This window comes from Aplidium turbinatum, chromosome 4 (assembly GCF_918807975.1).
Source record: "Aplidium turbinatum chromosome 4, kaAplTurb1.1, whole genome shotgun sequence".
Taxonomy (NCBI): Eukaryota; Metazoa; Chordata; class Ascidiacea; order Aplousobranchia; family Polyclinidae; genus Aplidium; species Aplidium turbinatum.
The window spans coordinates 17,531,681-17,547,273 of record NC_137475.1 but is presented as its reverse complement, the minus strand read 5'-3'; the positions used below and the strand labels follow the sequence as shown (position 1 = coordinate 17,547,273).

The following is a 15,593-nucleotide window of genomic DNA, read 5'->3' as shown; positions in this document are numbered from 1 at the left end:
TTTACAGGCTGTGATACATCTTCCAGAATCTTTGGTGTTGGAAAAAAAATCAGTGTTTCAAAAAGTTGTCAAGGGAGACTCTGTATTGCGATCATGCTCAAATATTTTTGTACACCACACTCTGAACAAAGTGGTGTAGAAAGTGCTGGATATGAGGCTGTAGCATCACTATTTAATGAGACAACATCTGACTCGCTCGCATCATTACGGTATGGCTATCTTTGCAAAAAAGTTGTGACATCAAGCACATTTGTGACGCCTGAGCAGTTGCCGCCGACAGAATCTGCATTGAAATAACACTCATTACGCTGCTACTTGCAAGTGATGGCATGGATGGGCTTAAGTACCGAAATGGACGCTGAAAAATGGGCTTGGAAAATTCAAGGGGATAAGCTATGACAGTGTTTCCCAACCCGAGTCCGCGGACTCAAATGAGTCCGCGGAAGGCTCTGGGTGAGTCCGCAAAAAGACCTAGCCTAGAAGAAGAAGATCAAGATTCAAGAAGACCTAGCCATAGTCTTCAATGAGGTTGTATCTGTGGTTAATTATATCAAATCCCGCCCTTTATGTACTCGTATATTTCGAGCGTTGTGTGACGAGATGGGTGCGGAGCACACTGGGCTTTTATTTCATTCGAACACCCGTTGGCTGTCACGAGGAAAAATGTTAGAGAGAGTGGCTAGCCTACGCAATAAAATCGGTGCGTTTTTTAAAAGAGCAGAATCATAAACTTGCCAAGCGATTCAGCGACAACGAGTGGATTGCCAAATTGCTGTTCTTATCTGATTTTTTCAGCCATTTAAACCAGTTGAACACTACTATGCAGGGAAGAAATAAAATCTTTTTGGATGTATCAGAAGACATTGTCGCATTTACAGTAAAGGTACAATGAAACTGTGGATGCATCGAATGGAAAGTGGGAAGATAGCTGTTTTTCCTGCTTTAAACGCATTTTTGGAAGAAGAAGAATTTGATTTGAAGAGCATCGGTGGAATCTTTCTTAAGCACCTTATTTCATTTCTGTTCGAGCTGGACAGATATATTCCTTCCCACAATTTCAACAAAGAGTTTAAGTGGGTGCGCAATCCTTTCGAGGTTTCAGCACTACTGGTTCATCCGGAAATAGATTGCATTGGTGAACAACTGGTTGTATTGCAAAGTCGACAGCTGTGAACAGAGAAATACAAAAATGTTTCTCTGACTCAATTTTGGGCCAACGTCCAAGTAATGGTACCCAATCTATCTGAACTCTGTTTGCAGGCAACAAGAGCTTAGTTTCCCTTTCCGACAACATATCTTTGTGAAGCTGGTTTTTCAGCACTAGCTATGATTAAAACCAAGTACCGCAATCAACTACAACCAGAAGACGACATCAGACGTGTCTTAACGACCATCAACCCCAATTTTTATGAACTGGTGAAGCAAGTTCAGGGCCTGGTGAAGCAAGTTTTCTTGCAATTTTTTTCGGGTTGTTCAGCATATTGACCCTACTACTCAGACAATCGCAAGCTATCCATCTGAATGCAAGCTGAAGCTGTCGCAACGGATCCTAGGTCGCGTCAGCGTTAAGTCAGTCTAAGGTCTTTTTGAACGCATTTCGTATCCAGTATCCAGCATTACATGTTGTTCATATTTATCTTAAAACCTACAGCAGCAACAAAATTAATCGAACAACGCTACTGCCAGGCCAAGCTCTTTTAACCACACTTTTGGCATTTTTAACAATGGATGGATAGCTGGATAGTCATTTTATTTTTGTTTGGATGCGAAACGCCGAAACGTACATAAAACAAAAACGTACAGTGTGCATCCAATCAGAGAGTGCGAAAGACCGTAGCCCTGAAGGCGTAGGAGGACGTCGAGTCTGCACTCTCTCATTCAAATAGTTATACGAAAGAAAGTATTGCGTTTTTAAATATTGTACCAAATTGACGCAAAAAAGAAGAAGGAAGGAAGAACAGAAAAAAAAGAAAAGAAAATACAGATACTACAAAAAATAATAACAATTAACATATTCAGGTAGTGGATGTCGTTTTTATAGCTCTTGATTGTTGAAGAAGTGTTTTTTGCACATTTTATTGAAAAATTTGAAACCTTTTTTCATGTTTTTTTTTCATATTTTGAGGTAAACTGTCCCATACCTTGATTCCCATGCATTTTAAACTTTTTTGAAATAGTTGGATATTTGCCTGTTTAGTATAAAGTGAATTGGAGCTTGAACGTCGGGTGTTGTACGAATGAATAGCTGATACACGTGTAAAGAAAGTTTTGAAGTTTTCCGGTAGTTTATTATTATAAAATTTGTACATAAATTTGCTTATTTCTAGTTTATAAGTAGAATTTCTAGTTTATAGTTTATAAGTATATAAGTATATTTCTAGTATATTTTCATGTTTATAAGTATATTTCTAGTTTATAAGTAAGAATTTCAAATGCTCCTGTAACGCTTTTAATTATCTTATTTTGTCTAACTTGAATTCTATTAAAGTATTTTGTGGGTGCGCATCCCCAGTTGATAATTCCATATTGTAGGTGCGAGTGTACAATGCTATAATAAATATTGATGAGAACTTTTCTAGAAGTTAATTTTCTAAGTTTACTCAGTACGCCTGAAGAAGAGGATAGTTTTTTCGAGAAGCTATCAATGTGTTTATTCCAGTTGAGTTTGTTGTTATCAATTGTGATTCCTAAGTAGCGTGTGTGGTCAACTTCCTTAATTATTGTACCATTTAATTTAATTTGCATATCGGAGGGTGTAGTCTTTTTATTGTTAAAGAGTATGTAGTTAGTTTTACTCAAGTTGAATGTCAACTGATTGTTATCAAGCCAAGTGTAGAGTTTGCATAATTCTTTATTCATTATCGGCTGGAGGTTGCTAGTAGTTTTTTGAGCCAAATAGAGAACTGTGTCATCAGCATAGAGTAGAGTTTTCAAATTAGTTGCATCGGGAAGATCGTTTATGTAAACTGAAAACAAAAAGGGGCCAAGTACACTGCCCTGAGCCTAATAAACAAGGCCTAATAAATGAGGCCACTAAAAAATGCCTAATAAATGAGGCCACTTGTTTTGCCACTTATAGCGAGGCGAGCGGTTTCATCAGAATATTCATCGCCAAGCAAGAGTATGGTGTTGTTACTTCGCTTCACAAAAGGTATCTTGCAATTAACAGTTCCAGTAAACAAGGAAATGTTTGACACATCGCAATACAGGCAACAATAGTGACCTGCAAACATATCAGCAAAAAATAGGCTCCAATAACAGGGAAAAAGAAACCAGGCACCATGAAACAAACGCTTGTGGAAATCACCGAACAACGTTTCTATTCATGACCAGTGTTCCCTTTAAAAAATCAATGAGTTGGTTTTTCATTCTTTTTGTGAGAGTCTATAAAACCGTCTTTTTTTGATTAATCATAGACAACTGTCACGTGCTTATCAGCATGGCAAGAATTGTTGATTAACAACATTTTGCGGTACTAAGCTAAATATTTTCATAATACAACCAGAAAAGTCTTTAAATTTATATATAATATTTTGCCAATTTATTATAAATTGAGTTGGCACACCGACCTATTCTGCCAACAAAAACTTGCATAAAGGGAACACTGCTCGTGAAACACAATAACGGTGAAACGCACACTAGTGTTTACATGACATTTGCAAACTTAAAATAAGTAACCCTATGCTCACAAACCAGTCACAGACTTTCGAAATTCAAAAACAGCATTATAATCAACCACTGGGACAATGTGGCTGGACATCGCATTGGAATAACTTTAAGCGAGAACCCTAACCCACCTAGAACTACAATCTGATTGGTCGGTCGGTGGAATCGTATGCAAAGCGAAATTGTGCTTCCCGGAATGTATTTTTTGCCTTCATGCTGTTTAACTCCTCAAGAAAAGTATTTTCGGTTGTACTTGTATGCTGATAGGCTACCTTCCGCGGGCCGCACATAACATGCGTGGCGGGCCACATGCGGCCCGCGGGCCGCCAGTTGGTGACCCCTGGATTAGATTAACCAGGCGTTCCAACCATTTTGTTCCTAACTTTGGATTAACTTTTATAGACACACATATTTTGGTGTAGGCTTTTAAGCAACATGATGAAAAGTACCATTTTAATTGGAAATAAAAAATCTGGCAACATTTTGTACAACACTCTATTTTCAGAACCAAGGGTATGTAAATTCCACTTCCAGTTGCGCTCCTGAATTTCCTGAGTGGTACTGAACCTTATTACTGCTTGGCAAGCAACAAAGTAGGCTAGTGGGTTCAGGGTAATAATGTAATCGGCTGCGCCTCTATAAAGTTGCGCTGATAAGGAAATCGGTAAAAATCGATACAGAAAATATCCGTATTGCAATATATTCATCAAAAAAATAACCTTCAAATGCTGTAGGTTAACTATCAGGATGATTATTTTTCTTCAGTGGGGATATTGTCTCTATGGATATTTTCCAGTGGGGATATTTTTCTGTATGAATATTTTCCGTATGGGTTTATCTAAATGGAATTTTTGCGTATGGAGTTTTACCAACATTCCGCTGACACTGTCTGCTTTGTAAAGTGCGGAGAGCAACGCGTATTAGCAATGGATAGCCTATAACACAATACGAAAACCCACATTATAATTGTTACTGCCAAATATTTTACTTAAGCCCTCTGCATTCATTTGTGCATTGCATGACGTTTTCTAAAGAATAATTAGTAGTTTTACTTCAAATAAATTCTTTTCCCTTTATGTTCAAGTGATTAGTGACTTGTTCGTCTATATTTGGCCTCGGTTGTGCACCTGTGTTTTGCACCTGCATTTGTTTTCGTTTAAACCAACAACTTATTTCTTGATGATATTACGTCAGTTTTCATTGATTTCTACAACCTTTATGACATATTCGTTTTTCAACATTTGTCAATGTTTAGACTTAGAGAAAGGGAATTTCGTAAATTGTGGATTGAGTTGTTTCATTCAAAATTTTGCTATTCTCAAGACGGTCAGAAAGTAAAACTAATTCTCAAAGTTACCTGTATGTGAGATTGTCTAAAAACGCACATTAAAAGAACACGTGAAAACCAATTCAAATTCATGTGTCGTGTTGTTGGAAGCAATCTAGGCAGAAGAAACTGACCAGGCAGTTCAATAGAGCAAAGGTCAACAATTGTTCCAGACAATTGTTCACCTAATCAAACGTCATATAAAAACCGTTCAAGTCTACTGAATCTTACGTCATGGAAATTCCTAAAACATGAGCCAAAATTGCACCATCGTCCGTAAGACTCGTGTCAAACCTGTTTAAACCTGTTTTAGTTGAAACCTGTTTGGACATGAAATGTTGCGTCGCGCTACTGCTGACGTGCCTTTGAGTTATCACAAATTTTTCTGATTCATTCTCGAAGTTGTTTGTTGGAAGTCGGTCGCACATTTAACTGGTTTATTTGGTGCTTGCTAGCTGGACAAATTCTCCGTCTTTTATCCAAGTAATCTGTATCGTAGTGACAGTTTTTAGAGGTGTAAGGCGTTGCATCTCGATTTCGATAGCCGCAGGCTAATTTTACAGGAATACACTTATTGAATAGACGTTTCAAGGAGTGTTTCTTTTTCGGTCACTACATGCAGACAAACGGATCCGGGAACTTTATGTTACAATTCTCCCACGAAGAGATTATTGTTTACCGCTGTGATCATAAAAAATAAAAGACGAGTTCTTGTTAGCTGGTAGGCCAAGAAGCACTAGAAGCACACAAAAAATAAAAGACGATTTTTGTCAGTTGGTAGGTCAAGAAGAAATTAAAGCAAAAAAAAAAATAAAAGCCGATTTTTGTTAGCGGGTAGGCCAAGAAGCACTTGAAGGCATAAAAATAAACGACGTGTTTGTTGTCAGCTAGTGCAGAAGAACTACTTAGAAGTACAAGAAATAATAAAAGAAGATTTGTTGGTTGGTAGTCTACACTCTTACAGAAGCAAAGAAAAGTAAAGACATTTCTTCTCAGTTTGGTACAGAAGAAAAATAACTTTGACATTCATTGGCAAGAAAGAAGATTAAAAGACAATCCATCTGTGCTTGTAGATTCAAGTGGAAGAATCCAAGCAAGTTTTGTGGACTTTAGGACTTCATACTCGTACAGCTACGGTATCGTGCATTTAAATTCTTTTTTGTATTTTTACGGTCTTTGCAGTTAAGTTTTTTATAACTACTGTAGCCTAATAAATTTGTGTGTTTGTGTAACTTAATCTTTGTTTTTTGTTAAATTTAGCCCCAACATTTAATATGTCTACACTCGGTGGCGACAAGGACTCGACCGCCGTAGACTCGACTGAGTTTAAGCCTGATGATGTTCTTTGCGGTCGGGCAGGCCATTCTGGGGAGGGACCCAGTAACGATGAGGCTAAGTCAGTTCGAGAGGCCCGGCATCTTAGAAGGGATATTTTGACTGAAATTGGGGAACTTTCTGTAGCCCTAGGTTCTTTGAGTGATAAGCAGGAACTGTTAAATTTTAGATCTAAGTTCTCTACTTTAGAAGAGGAATTACGGCATTTCCATGCTCTTTCGACTAAAATCTTTAACTCTGCAATCTTGGCAGAACTTCGTGATAGGGTAGATCCTGAATTTAACTCGTTAAAAAATAACTTTGAACAAAAAGAAAGTGAGTTCTCAGATATGTTGGATGCTGACATACATCCTGAGGATAGCGCCTCAAATGTAAGCACTGGGATGTCTAGGACTTCGTCTCGGATAGTGGCACAAATTAACCTGCAGCTAAGACGAGAGGAGCTCCAGATACAAGCTGAGGTCATTCGAGCTGAGGCTGCCGCGAGAGCTGAGGCCGAAGCGAGAGCTGCTGAGACTGCCGCGAGAGCTGAGGTCATTCGAGCTGAGGCAGCCGCGAGAGCTGCTGAGTTCGCACTCAAAGACGCTCAGTTGAGGGCTGAACAACGTAAAGAGGTAGTTTTAGCTGAATATCGATCAGAGGTGGGCTCTCGGCGTAGCTCTAAGAAGGGCTCTTCTAGGGATTCCAGAAATGAACATCAATCGCAGTTTAATTTACATAACCTTTTCCAAACGCCCGTTCAACCTGTGAGTGGACCAGGGCAATCCACACGTTTTCCAGCTGTTTCAGGAGGTCTCAGGGCCGCGGCTAAGGGTCTTCCGAATGCTGTAGAGCCAAGGTCTGCGAATTACAACCGAACTCCTCCCCCAGAGCGTACAGGTCACGGGGCCGCCATTAGTAGTAATGCTTTGCCCCCTTCACAGTTTTCTGCGCCGCTAGGTTTTGATCGCCCAGCTACACGTAATTTGGGTGGTTGTGAGAGGCGTATCGCGTCTCCTGATTTTAACGTGTGTGAGGATCGTGATTGGGCTGTGCACGTGACTGAGCCCACTCAGCCCCTTAAGGGATATAGCTTGTCTTCTCCTGCTAAATCGAGTTCTCAACAGCAGGATTGCTTTTTTGAATACCAAAATAGTAGGACGTTTTTCGATAAGGTGGCCTTGATTGGTTACGATGGTAATAATATGCCATTTATCTTCTTTAAAAATCGTGTTACGGCCTTAATGGCAGCTTCGCCCTTTAAGGGAACTCGTTTGACTTTGTTACAAGCAGCTTGTGTTAGAACAGCTGCGCAAACGATTGCTAATTTGGTTTCTGATACCCCTGGCTTGTCAGAGGAAGACAGGATAGAAATGTCGTTAGCTCGCTTGTCCCAGCGTTTTGGGGTTCGTGGAGGTCTTTTTGCAGAACCGGAAATTAGAAAGTATCGCTATGGTAGCAAATTGACTTCGACCTCTTCCAGTGATCTGAAAGAGTTTAAAGATGAATTATCGCAGTGTTTGCTTTACGCGCAAGCTTATGGTCAGCGTGATAAATTAGAAGGACGTTTTGTTTTGGATTTGGCTAAGCGACTCCCGTTTGACGCTAAGCAGCGTTATCTTGACTTTTTAGGTGACCAGTATGGTGGCACTGATGAGCCTACTTTTCAGAGTTTGTTAGATTTTGTTGTACGAGAGGAAACGCGTAAGTCGACTGATTTTAGCATTATGCTAATGGGCGATTCTGGTGAGTCGCAGCATTTTAAAAAGTTTGGCAAAGGAAAATTGCCTTCATGTCCGGTTAGGCAGACGTCGGTAAAACCCCATGATGATGTGATGTCAGGGAGTTCGCAGTACTCGACTGTTGTTGGCGCACCGCGCGGTGGTGAGGCTAGACGTAAAGACCTGCCGGCATGCATTTGTTGTTCGTCACGTGGTCAAGTTGAATATCATTTTTTGTCTAATTGTAAAGAATTTTTGCGCTTGACACCTAAAGATCGGAGAGATGTCATTGTGAAAGCTGGCAAATGCTTGAATTGTTTGCGCCAGCATATGGTTAGGGATTGCGTTCATGCAAATAACTGTCGTAAGTGTGGGCCTAACAACGATAGGAAACACTATTTTCTTCTGCATGATTTTTATGTGACGTCACGTGATTCTCTGGATTCGGTTGGAAAAGATGAGGCTCGTGCCAGAGTTCCTGTGCGTAATGTTAAGATTGGAAATGTTAAAGCAGCTTTTAACCGCGTGACTGCTGCTCGTGTTTTGAATCCAATGACTGGCAAATCGAAGTTGGTGTATTGTCAGCATGATCCTGGTTCGCAGTTGACGTTTGTTTCGAGTGATTTGGTGTGTGAACTTGATCTTAAACCGTACGATAAAGCGTCGTTTAAAATGGATACCCTGGCTGGTCAGAAACCTACTTGTGCTAACCTTGTCAAACTCAACATCCAGTCGTTAGAGACAGATGAACTGTTTTGTGATATTACTTCGGTGGTTAACCCAGCTTGGGCTGACGATGTTAAAACTTTATCGCATAAACAAGATTTAAATGGTTTCCGTCATTTTCATGACGTGAATATGTTTCATTTGAATGATTGTAGTACTGTAGATGTACTGATTGGCAACGACAACGCTTATTTGATGTGTGCAAAAGAAGAGCGTGTTGGTGAAAATCGTAGTGAACCGCATGCTTTACTCACTCCTCTCGGTTGGTTGGCTTGTGGTGGTAAGTCACCCTTAGATGAAAGCGTTGCTAACGTGTGCAGAGTGCAGACGTCTTCAGAGTCGGATGTCATCTCTGGCTTTCAGCGTAAAATTGAGTCTCGCGATATGGAAATAGCAGACCTGAATAAAGTCATTCAGGATTTGACCTTGCAAAATGAAACCTGTGAATTGTCTCGCAATGACATTTTGGCTAGAGAACTTGTCGAACCGAATATTGAGTTGAAAGATGGTCGATTTGAGATACCTGTTCCGTTGAAGGAAGATATTGATTTACCTAACAATTTTGTGTTGGCGTCAGATAGAGTTGCTGCTTTAAGGAAGAAGGCTTTAAAACAACCTGAACTTCGTGATTTCCTTACTGACACCATGAAAGATCTTAAATCAAATGGCTATATTGAGCGTACTGGTGAAGCAGGAAATGTCAAGGGATTTGAATGGTATTTACCATACTTTTTTACGTCACAATTAAAAAAGCGCATTGTTTACAATGGCAAGTCTGAATTTCGAGGAACTTGTGTTAATGATGTAATGTTTTCGGGTCCTGACTTGTTAAACCCTCTGGTAGATGTCTTGGCTAGATTTCGGCTTGGTAGATTTGGTCTCATGGCTGATGTGACTAAATGCTTCTTTAAAATAAAGTTACCCGAGTTGATAGAATCAGCTGAATTTCACAACGCCCTGAGACAGAGAGAGATAAACTGGGAATTTGTACCTCCGTATGCTCCGGCGCAAGGTGGCGCCTGGGAGGCAATGGTTAAACAATTTAAAATTGCATTTTTTCACATTTTGGACTCTTCAATTCGTAAGCCCAAATTTATTGAACTGCTTACGTACACAGGCAGTGCCGTTCGGATCGTGAACGAACGCCCTTTGGTACCTTTGAGTGACGACCCTAGGGATTTTACTGTCATCACCCCTGCCTCACTTTTGACCCCATGCTTAGACCCATACTGTGCTGTTGGGCAACCACATGATCGTGACCAATTAAGAAGGGATTATCGGTTCAATTTGTCACTTTCTCAGCAGTTTTGGAGTAAATGGATCGATTTTTACTTGCCAGGTCTTCAGGGCCGGAAAAAATGGCAAAAAATGGCCGAGAATTTGGAGCCTGGTAAACTTGTAGTGGTAGGTTCTCTCCAAGACATTGGTAAACGTGGGAAGTATCAACTTGGGAGGGTGCATGAGGTAGTTCCACAAATTAGGAAAGGGAAGCCTGTGGTTCGTAGAGCCAAAGTTGCCGTCTGCAACTATGATGAGAGTACGGGGAAAGTGAAAGTAGACTATGTGTTGAGGGATATTTCGTGCCTCGCCCCCGTAAAGAACACCTAAGTGTTAGGGTTTGAGCCTGGTTTTGTCTGCGGTGGCCGACACTTGTCTGAGCCCAGAACAGTCGGTTATTATCGCAACCATTGTATATAGCGTCATTTTTTGCGTGTACCTACTACCTATGGTACCAATTTCATGTATCGTCGTGTTTATTCTTATTGCTGTTCATTCTTTGCATGCCCTTTGTATTTGCGTATTAACTTAAACGTGAGTGATTCAAACAATTTGTGTATCATGTGTTTTTATTCATTGGCTCACAATTATCGTCAATTCTTTTTTAGTTATGCCATGTCAGACTGTCATAACTAGGGGCCGCTATGTTCCAGACAATTGTTCACCAAATCAAACGTCATATAAAAACCGTTCAAGTCTACTGAATCTTACGTCATGGAAATTCCTAAAACATGAGCCAAAATTGCACCATCGTCCGTAAGACTCGTGTCAAACCTGTTTAAACCTGTTTTAGTTGAAACCTGTTTGGACATGAAATGTTGCGTCGCGCTACTGCTGACGTGCCTTTGAGTTATCACAAATTTTTCTGATTCATTCTCGAAGTTGTTTGTTGGAAGTCGGTCGCACATTTAACTGGTTTATTTGGTGCTTGCTAGCTGGACAAATTCTCCGTCTTTTATCCAAGTAATCTGTATCGTAGTGACAGTTTTTAGAGGTGTAAGGCGTTGCATCTTGATTTCGATAGCCGCGGGCTAATTTTACAGGAATACACTTATTGAATAGACGTTTCAAGGAGTGTTTCTTTTTCGGTCACTACATGCAGACAAACGGATCCGGGAACTTTATGTTACAATTTTCCCACGAAGAGATTATGGTTTACCGCTGTGACCAACAATAAATAAAATTCGTCACTGTAACGTCGCAACCAAAATAAACAAAGCGGACGTTACAATAATCACTACTAGCCTACTGTACTTGAAAAACTTACAGATTATATTATAGCAGTGGTTCTTAACCAGGGTTCGATCGAACCCCTGGGGTTCGACGAAGCTGTTTCAGGGGTTCGGCGCGAACGTCCTCTGAAACATTAATACACGGCCTACCAATGGTATATCAGGAATATTTTTGAACCACACTGAAGTGCGATGGCTATCCAGGGGGAAATTCTTAGTGATGAAACGCGTTTTAGTTTTGCGTACAGAATTATTGGAGTTCCTGAAAAGTCACAACCATCTGCATTCAAAACACTTTGAGAACAAATTTTATCCTTAGGCTACTTTGGCTTATTTGACTGACATCTTAGGTGCTCTCAATCAACTGAATTATCAAATGCAAGGAGGTGGTAAAATGTCATACAAGCTGAAGAGTATTTGAGTGCTTTTCAGAAGAAATTGCAGTTGTGGTGGCAGCGATTGGAAAATAACAACTTTGCTAACTTTTCACGTCTGGACGAGGTAGTAAGTAGTTCCGATGCAGCAATAATGGCAAAGTTGCATAAGTTCATAGGCTTAAGCCAGTATTTACTGAGCGTTTGCAAAAGTTGCAAAATTTATTTCAAAACTACTTTCCTGAACAAACGTAATATCCAGCATGGATATGTCAACCATTTGCTTATGATACTTCAACAGCATATATAAACAGTCCATACTAAGATGACAGTATCGAGCTTCAAGAAAGCAAGATGCAAAAAAGAAACTGAACACAACAAATCTTCAATCGTTTTGGTGGCAACAAATGGAAAGTTATCCTCTATTACAAAAGTTGCCCTTGAAGTTCTCATGCCATTCGTAACCACTTATTTATGCAAACATGCTCTTTCTATTCTGGTTGATGTTAAAGCAAAAAAACGATACCGGCTTCTATGCGAAGATGACATGAGAATTGCTGTTTCCGAGACAAAGCCTCAAATCTCACTATTGGTCTCAGAAAAATGACAACAGAAGTCGCATTGATACAGTAATGTATCACTATTAAATGTGGTAGATTTTTGTTTTTTGTAACTCAGCGAAAATTTGGGGTTCAACGAAAGTTTGCAGACTAGCGTAAGGGTTCGGCAGGTTAGTAATGGTTAAGAACCACTGTATTATAGTGATCTTTATTCAAAAGGGCTTCCTCTTCATCGGAGATTTTTATTGGTATGTAAGAAACTACTGCATTGGCTTATGAAAAGCTTCTTTAAACATTCATTTTAATAATTCAATAACCAAATGCTGGAGCTTGAGTAGAGTTCACTTTGTTAATTAACAATTTGTCGTTTTATTTGTGTATGTACTTTTTACAAATGTGCTGAATCCGATAGTGTGAATTGACTTTATATGTTTGTGGTATAAACCGTACGGAGTGCATAGCATAAAGTTTACGTTTACCGATTAAGACAGGCATAAATTTCGTAACATTTTATGTATAAATTCAGTAGAGTTACTTAATATCGATGTCATGCACCAATGCGTTCCCAAACCTAACTCACCAATGACGTATATCTTCCCGTTCAGCGTAGCGGCCGATATGAACCGCAGCGGCGTCGGCATCGGCGTCTTTACCGACCATGCGTCGGTATCGGGGTTGTAGACTTGAACCTGAACACAAAGCGAAATCATGGTTATTTGGTTCATTTATTATTATCCTAGAGCAGTCTTAAATTAGATAGCACTGTTTAGTGCAGTCAGGCCTAAATTTTGGGGAGGAAACAATTGCAAATGACTTTAGTTGATCATCTTTTGCAGGTGTAAAAATCATGCCTGCTTTCTTATTTCAATGTTCTTGTTTTGCGCACACGCTTCAGTGACCTCCAGCCGCATGAGTTTGAATCTCTGTTTCGTTCTTTTTTGCGTTTCGACCAGAGCTGCGGTGGGCGGTCATATTTTAAAGGGTTCTTGGTTACATCTGATCTAAGGAAATAGTGACTCATTTGCACAACAGCAAATAAATCAACAGGTTAATTGAAGAAAAATACGAGACTTAAAATGAAATAGGGGAGAGTGGGGCTAGTCGGAAAGATTTTTTTTTAAAGTGAAATTTAAAACAATTCGTGCATAACCTGACAACTTGAAGCGGCTTAAATTATCACCTATGGTGTCCTCTATCATACAACCAAAAATAAGTATTGAGTCAATTAAGCTTTTAATAAAAATTTAAAATAAACAAACATACAATGGATTTTTCAACTAACCCCATGCCTGGGGTTAGTTGAAAAACGTCAGTTTGATGCCCACCAGTGAACTGGATACTATTTTTTCAACCAACAAACATTAACATGGGGTTGTAAGCAAATATGTTAACTTGCTTTAAAATCAAAATGCAATGAATTCTACATCAAATCATCGTAAAAACATTTTTTAATAAACGCATTGTTAAAACTTGTGATGCCGCATATATAGCACTTTCCAAGTTATTCAAATTAAAATTTTACAATGTATATCTGCTTAAAACAAGTACATTGGAGCTTATACTACTTATTATCATACCACGACGATATACTCGTATCATAGTACATAGTCATACCGTTATCAAAACGTTTTCCAACTAACCCCACCCACTATTTTCCAACTAGCCCCATTAACATATGACAAACTATTTTCTTAAAATATTGAAGCATGGTGCGTTGGACTAAAATTTGTTTATTTCTTAGTGTTGTAGAACACCTACAGCTGACACACACTAAAAAACTTCTGCCTATCTTTAACGATATCGACGCATAAGATGTTTTTCAATACGCCAAAAATTTTACTTCGAAAGTAAGAAAATACAAAATTGTCAGCCAAACAGGTATACCTTGACTCAACAAATCGAAACTAACATGGATTATGTGTTTTTATAAACTACTTCACATGTTGGCAACAAATATTTAAAAAAGTTATCAAGAGTTAAAAAAATGACCATTTTTCAACTAACCCCGCCTTCCAACTAACCCCACTCTCCCCTACCTTTTTAATTCTTGAAACAATAGTGCCTACAACACGAGCACGTACAACAATATGGTACGCTTCCGTTCCACGTGAAGCAATTAACCAAGAACAATAGCTCCACTGACCTAAAGCAACGAGAGACGCACACAAGCATGCGGATTGCCACTAAATTCACGCGCGATGATAAACTTCGTCACCGTGCCACTAGGTCCGAGTGAATGAAAGAAAACTAAGCAAACGTTTAGTCAAACCACTAGGTGACCAGCTCACTGTGTACCGACTGCAGCTTTGCATTTGTGCACTTTTATGTATTTATTCAATGCAGTCCAGTACCCTCACATTCAACTTGTAACCTTCATTGCGTCTGGCAGCACTGGCGCAATCATAGATATTCTGACGTAACATCGCATATGAATTGATTTGCGTGTGCTGAAACGTTCTTTTTAGATCAATATACTTCTGGCGGAAGGGCGTGACGTTTCTAGCTCTGCTCTAATCGCTTTAAAAAAACAGTTGTAATTTTTACTCTCACTGTGGATTTTAAAGTTGCCCCCCAATATTCAATTTCAGTCCCTAAATCATAACTTAAGTATTCGTCATTCACGAAGTTCCTCCTATGTCTCAACTTCGCTTTGACTGGGGCCAACGAATGTACCGACTGCAGCTTTGCGTTTGTGCACTTTTATGTTATTATTCAATGCAGTCCAGTACCTTCACATTCAACTTCTAACCTTCATTGCGTCTGGCAACACTGGCGCAATCATAGATATTCTGACGTCACATCGCATATAAATTGATTCGCGTGTGCTGAATCGTTGTTTTTAGATCAACATACTTCTGGCGGAAGGGCGTGACGTTTCTAGCTCTGCTCTGATCGCTTCAACACGTGGCGCAATACAAAAATGTACTTTCTGACATCAACGGCTGTTTAATCTCAGCTTCCAATCAGAAACGCAGCTATCATCAAATCAAGCCCGAACGTCACAACTGCACAATTACTGAAACCAGCAAAAAATAACAGGACTCAACCACAAATGACAAATACTTTAGTCAATCAACAAGGTTATTTAAATCCTCGACAGACCTAGAAAGGCTACAGCAGGATGCAAGTAAATTTACTAATTAAGTTAACTTACACAGAGCAAGACCTAACTTAAACACACAAAGCCTGACCGAAATGATAGCCTAACAGATAAAAATTTTAAAAATTTCATTCTGATGATGGTTGACTATTTGTTCGTGGGGGCACCTTGACTTAGATAACCGCGTGGTTTTTTCGGTGCCTCCATGGTGTAGTTTCCATATCAAAAAGCGATTTGTTATATCTCCTGATGTGTACATTGAAAATGAATGTGGAGCTATGCCGAAATAAACTTG

At 39.5% G+C, this 15,593-nt stretch overlaps 1 protein-coding gene across 2 annotated transcripts in view; it reads right to left on the bottom strand.

Moving 5' to 3' along the window:
- LOC145768111 (kelch-like protein 24) overlaps window positions 1–15,593 on the bottom strand; it is a 71,418-nt gene that overhangs the window by 23,414 nt on the left and 32,411 nt on the right. For both annotated transcript variants that reach the window (XM_082579583.1, XM_082579584.1), the window contains exon 9: window positions 12,779–12,887. In XM_082579583.1, coding sequence (XP_082435709.1) covers window positions 12,779–12,887 — 109 coding nt within the window. The remainder of the gene's footprint in view (window positions 1–12,778; window positions 12,888–15,593) is intronic.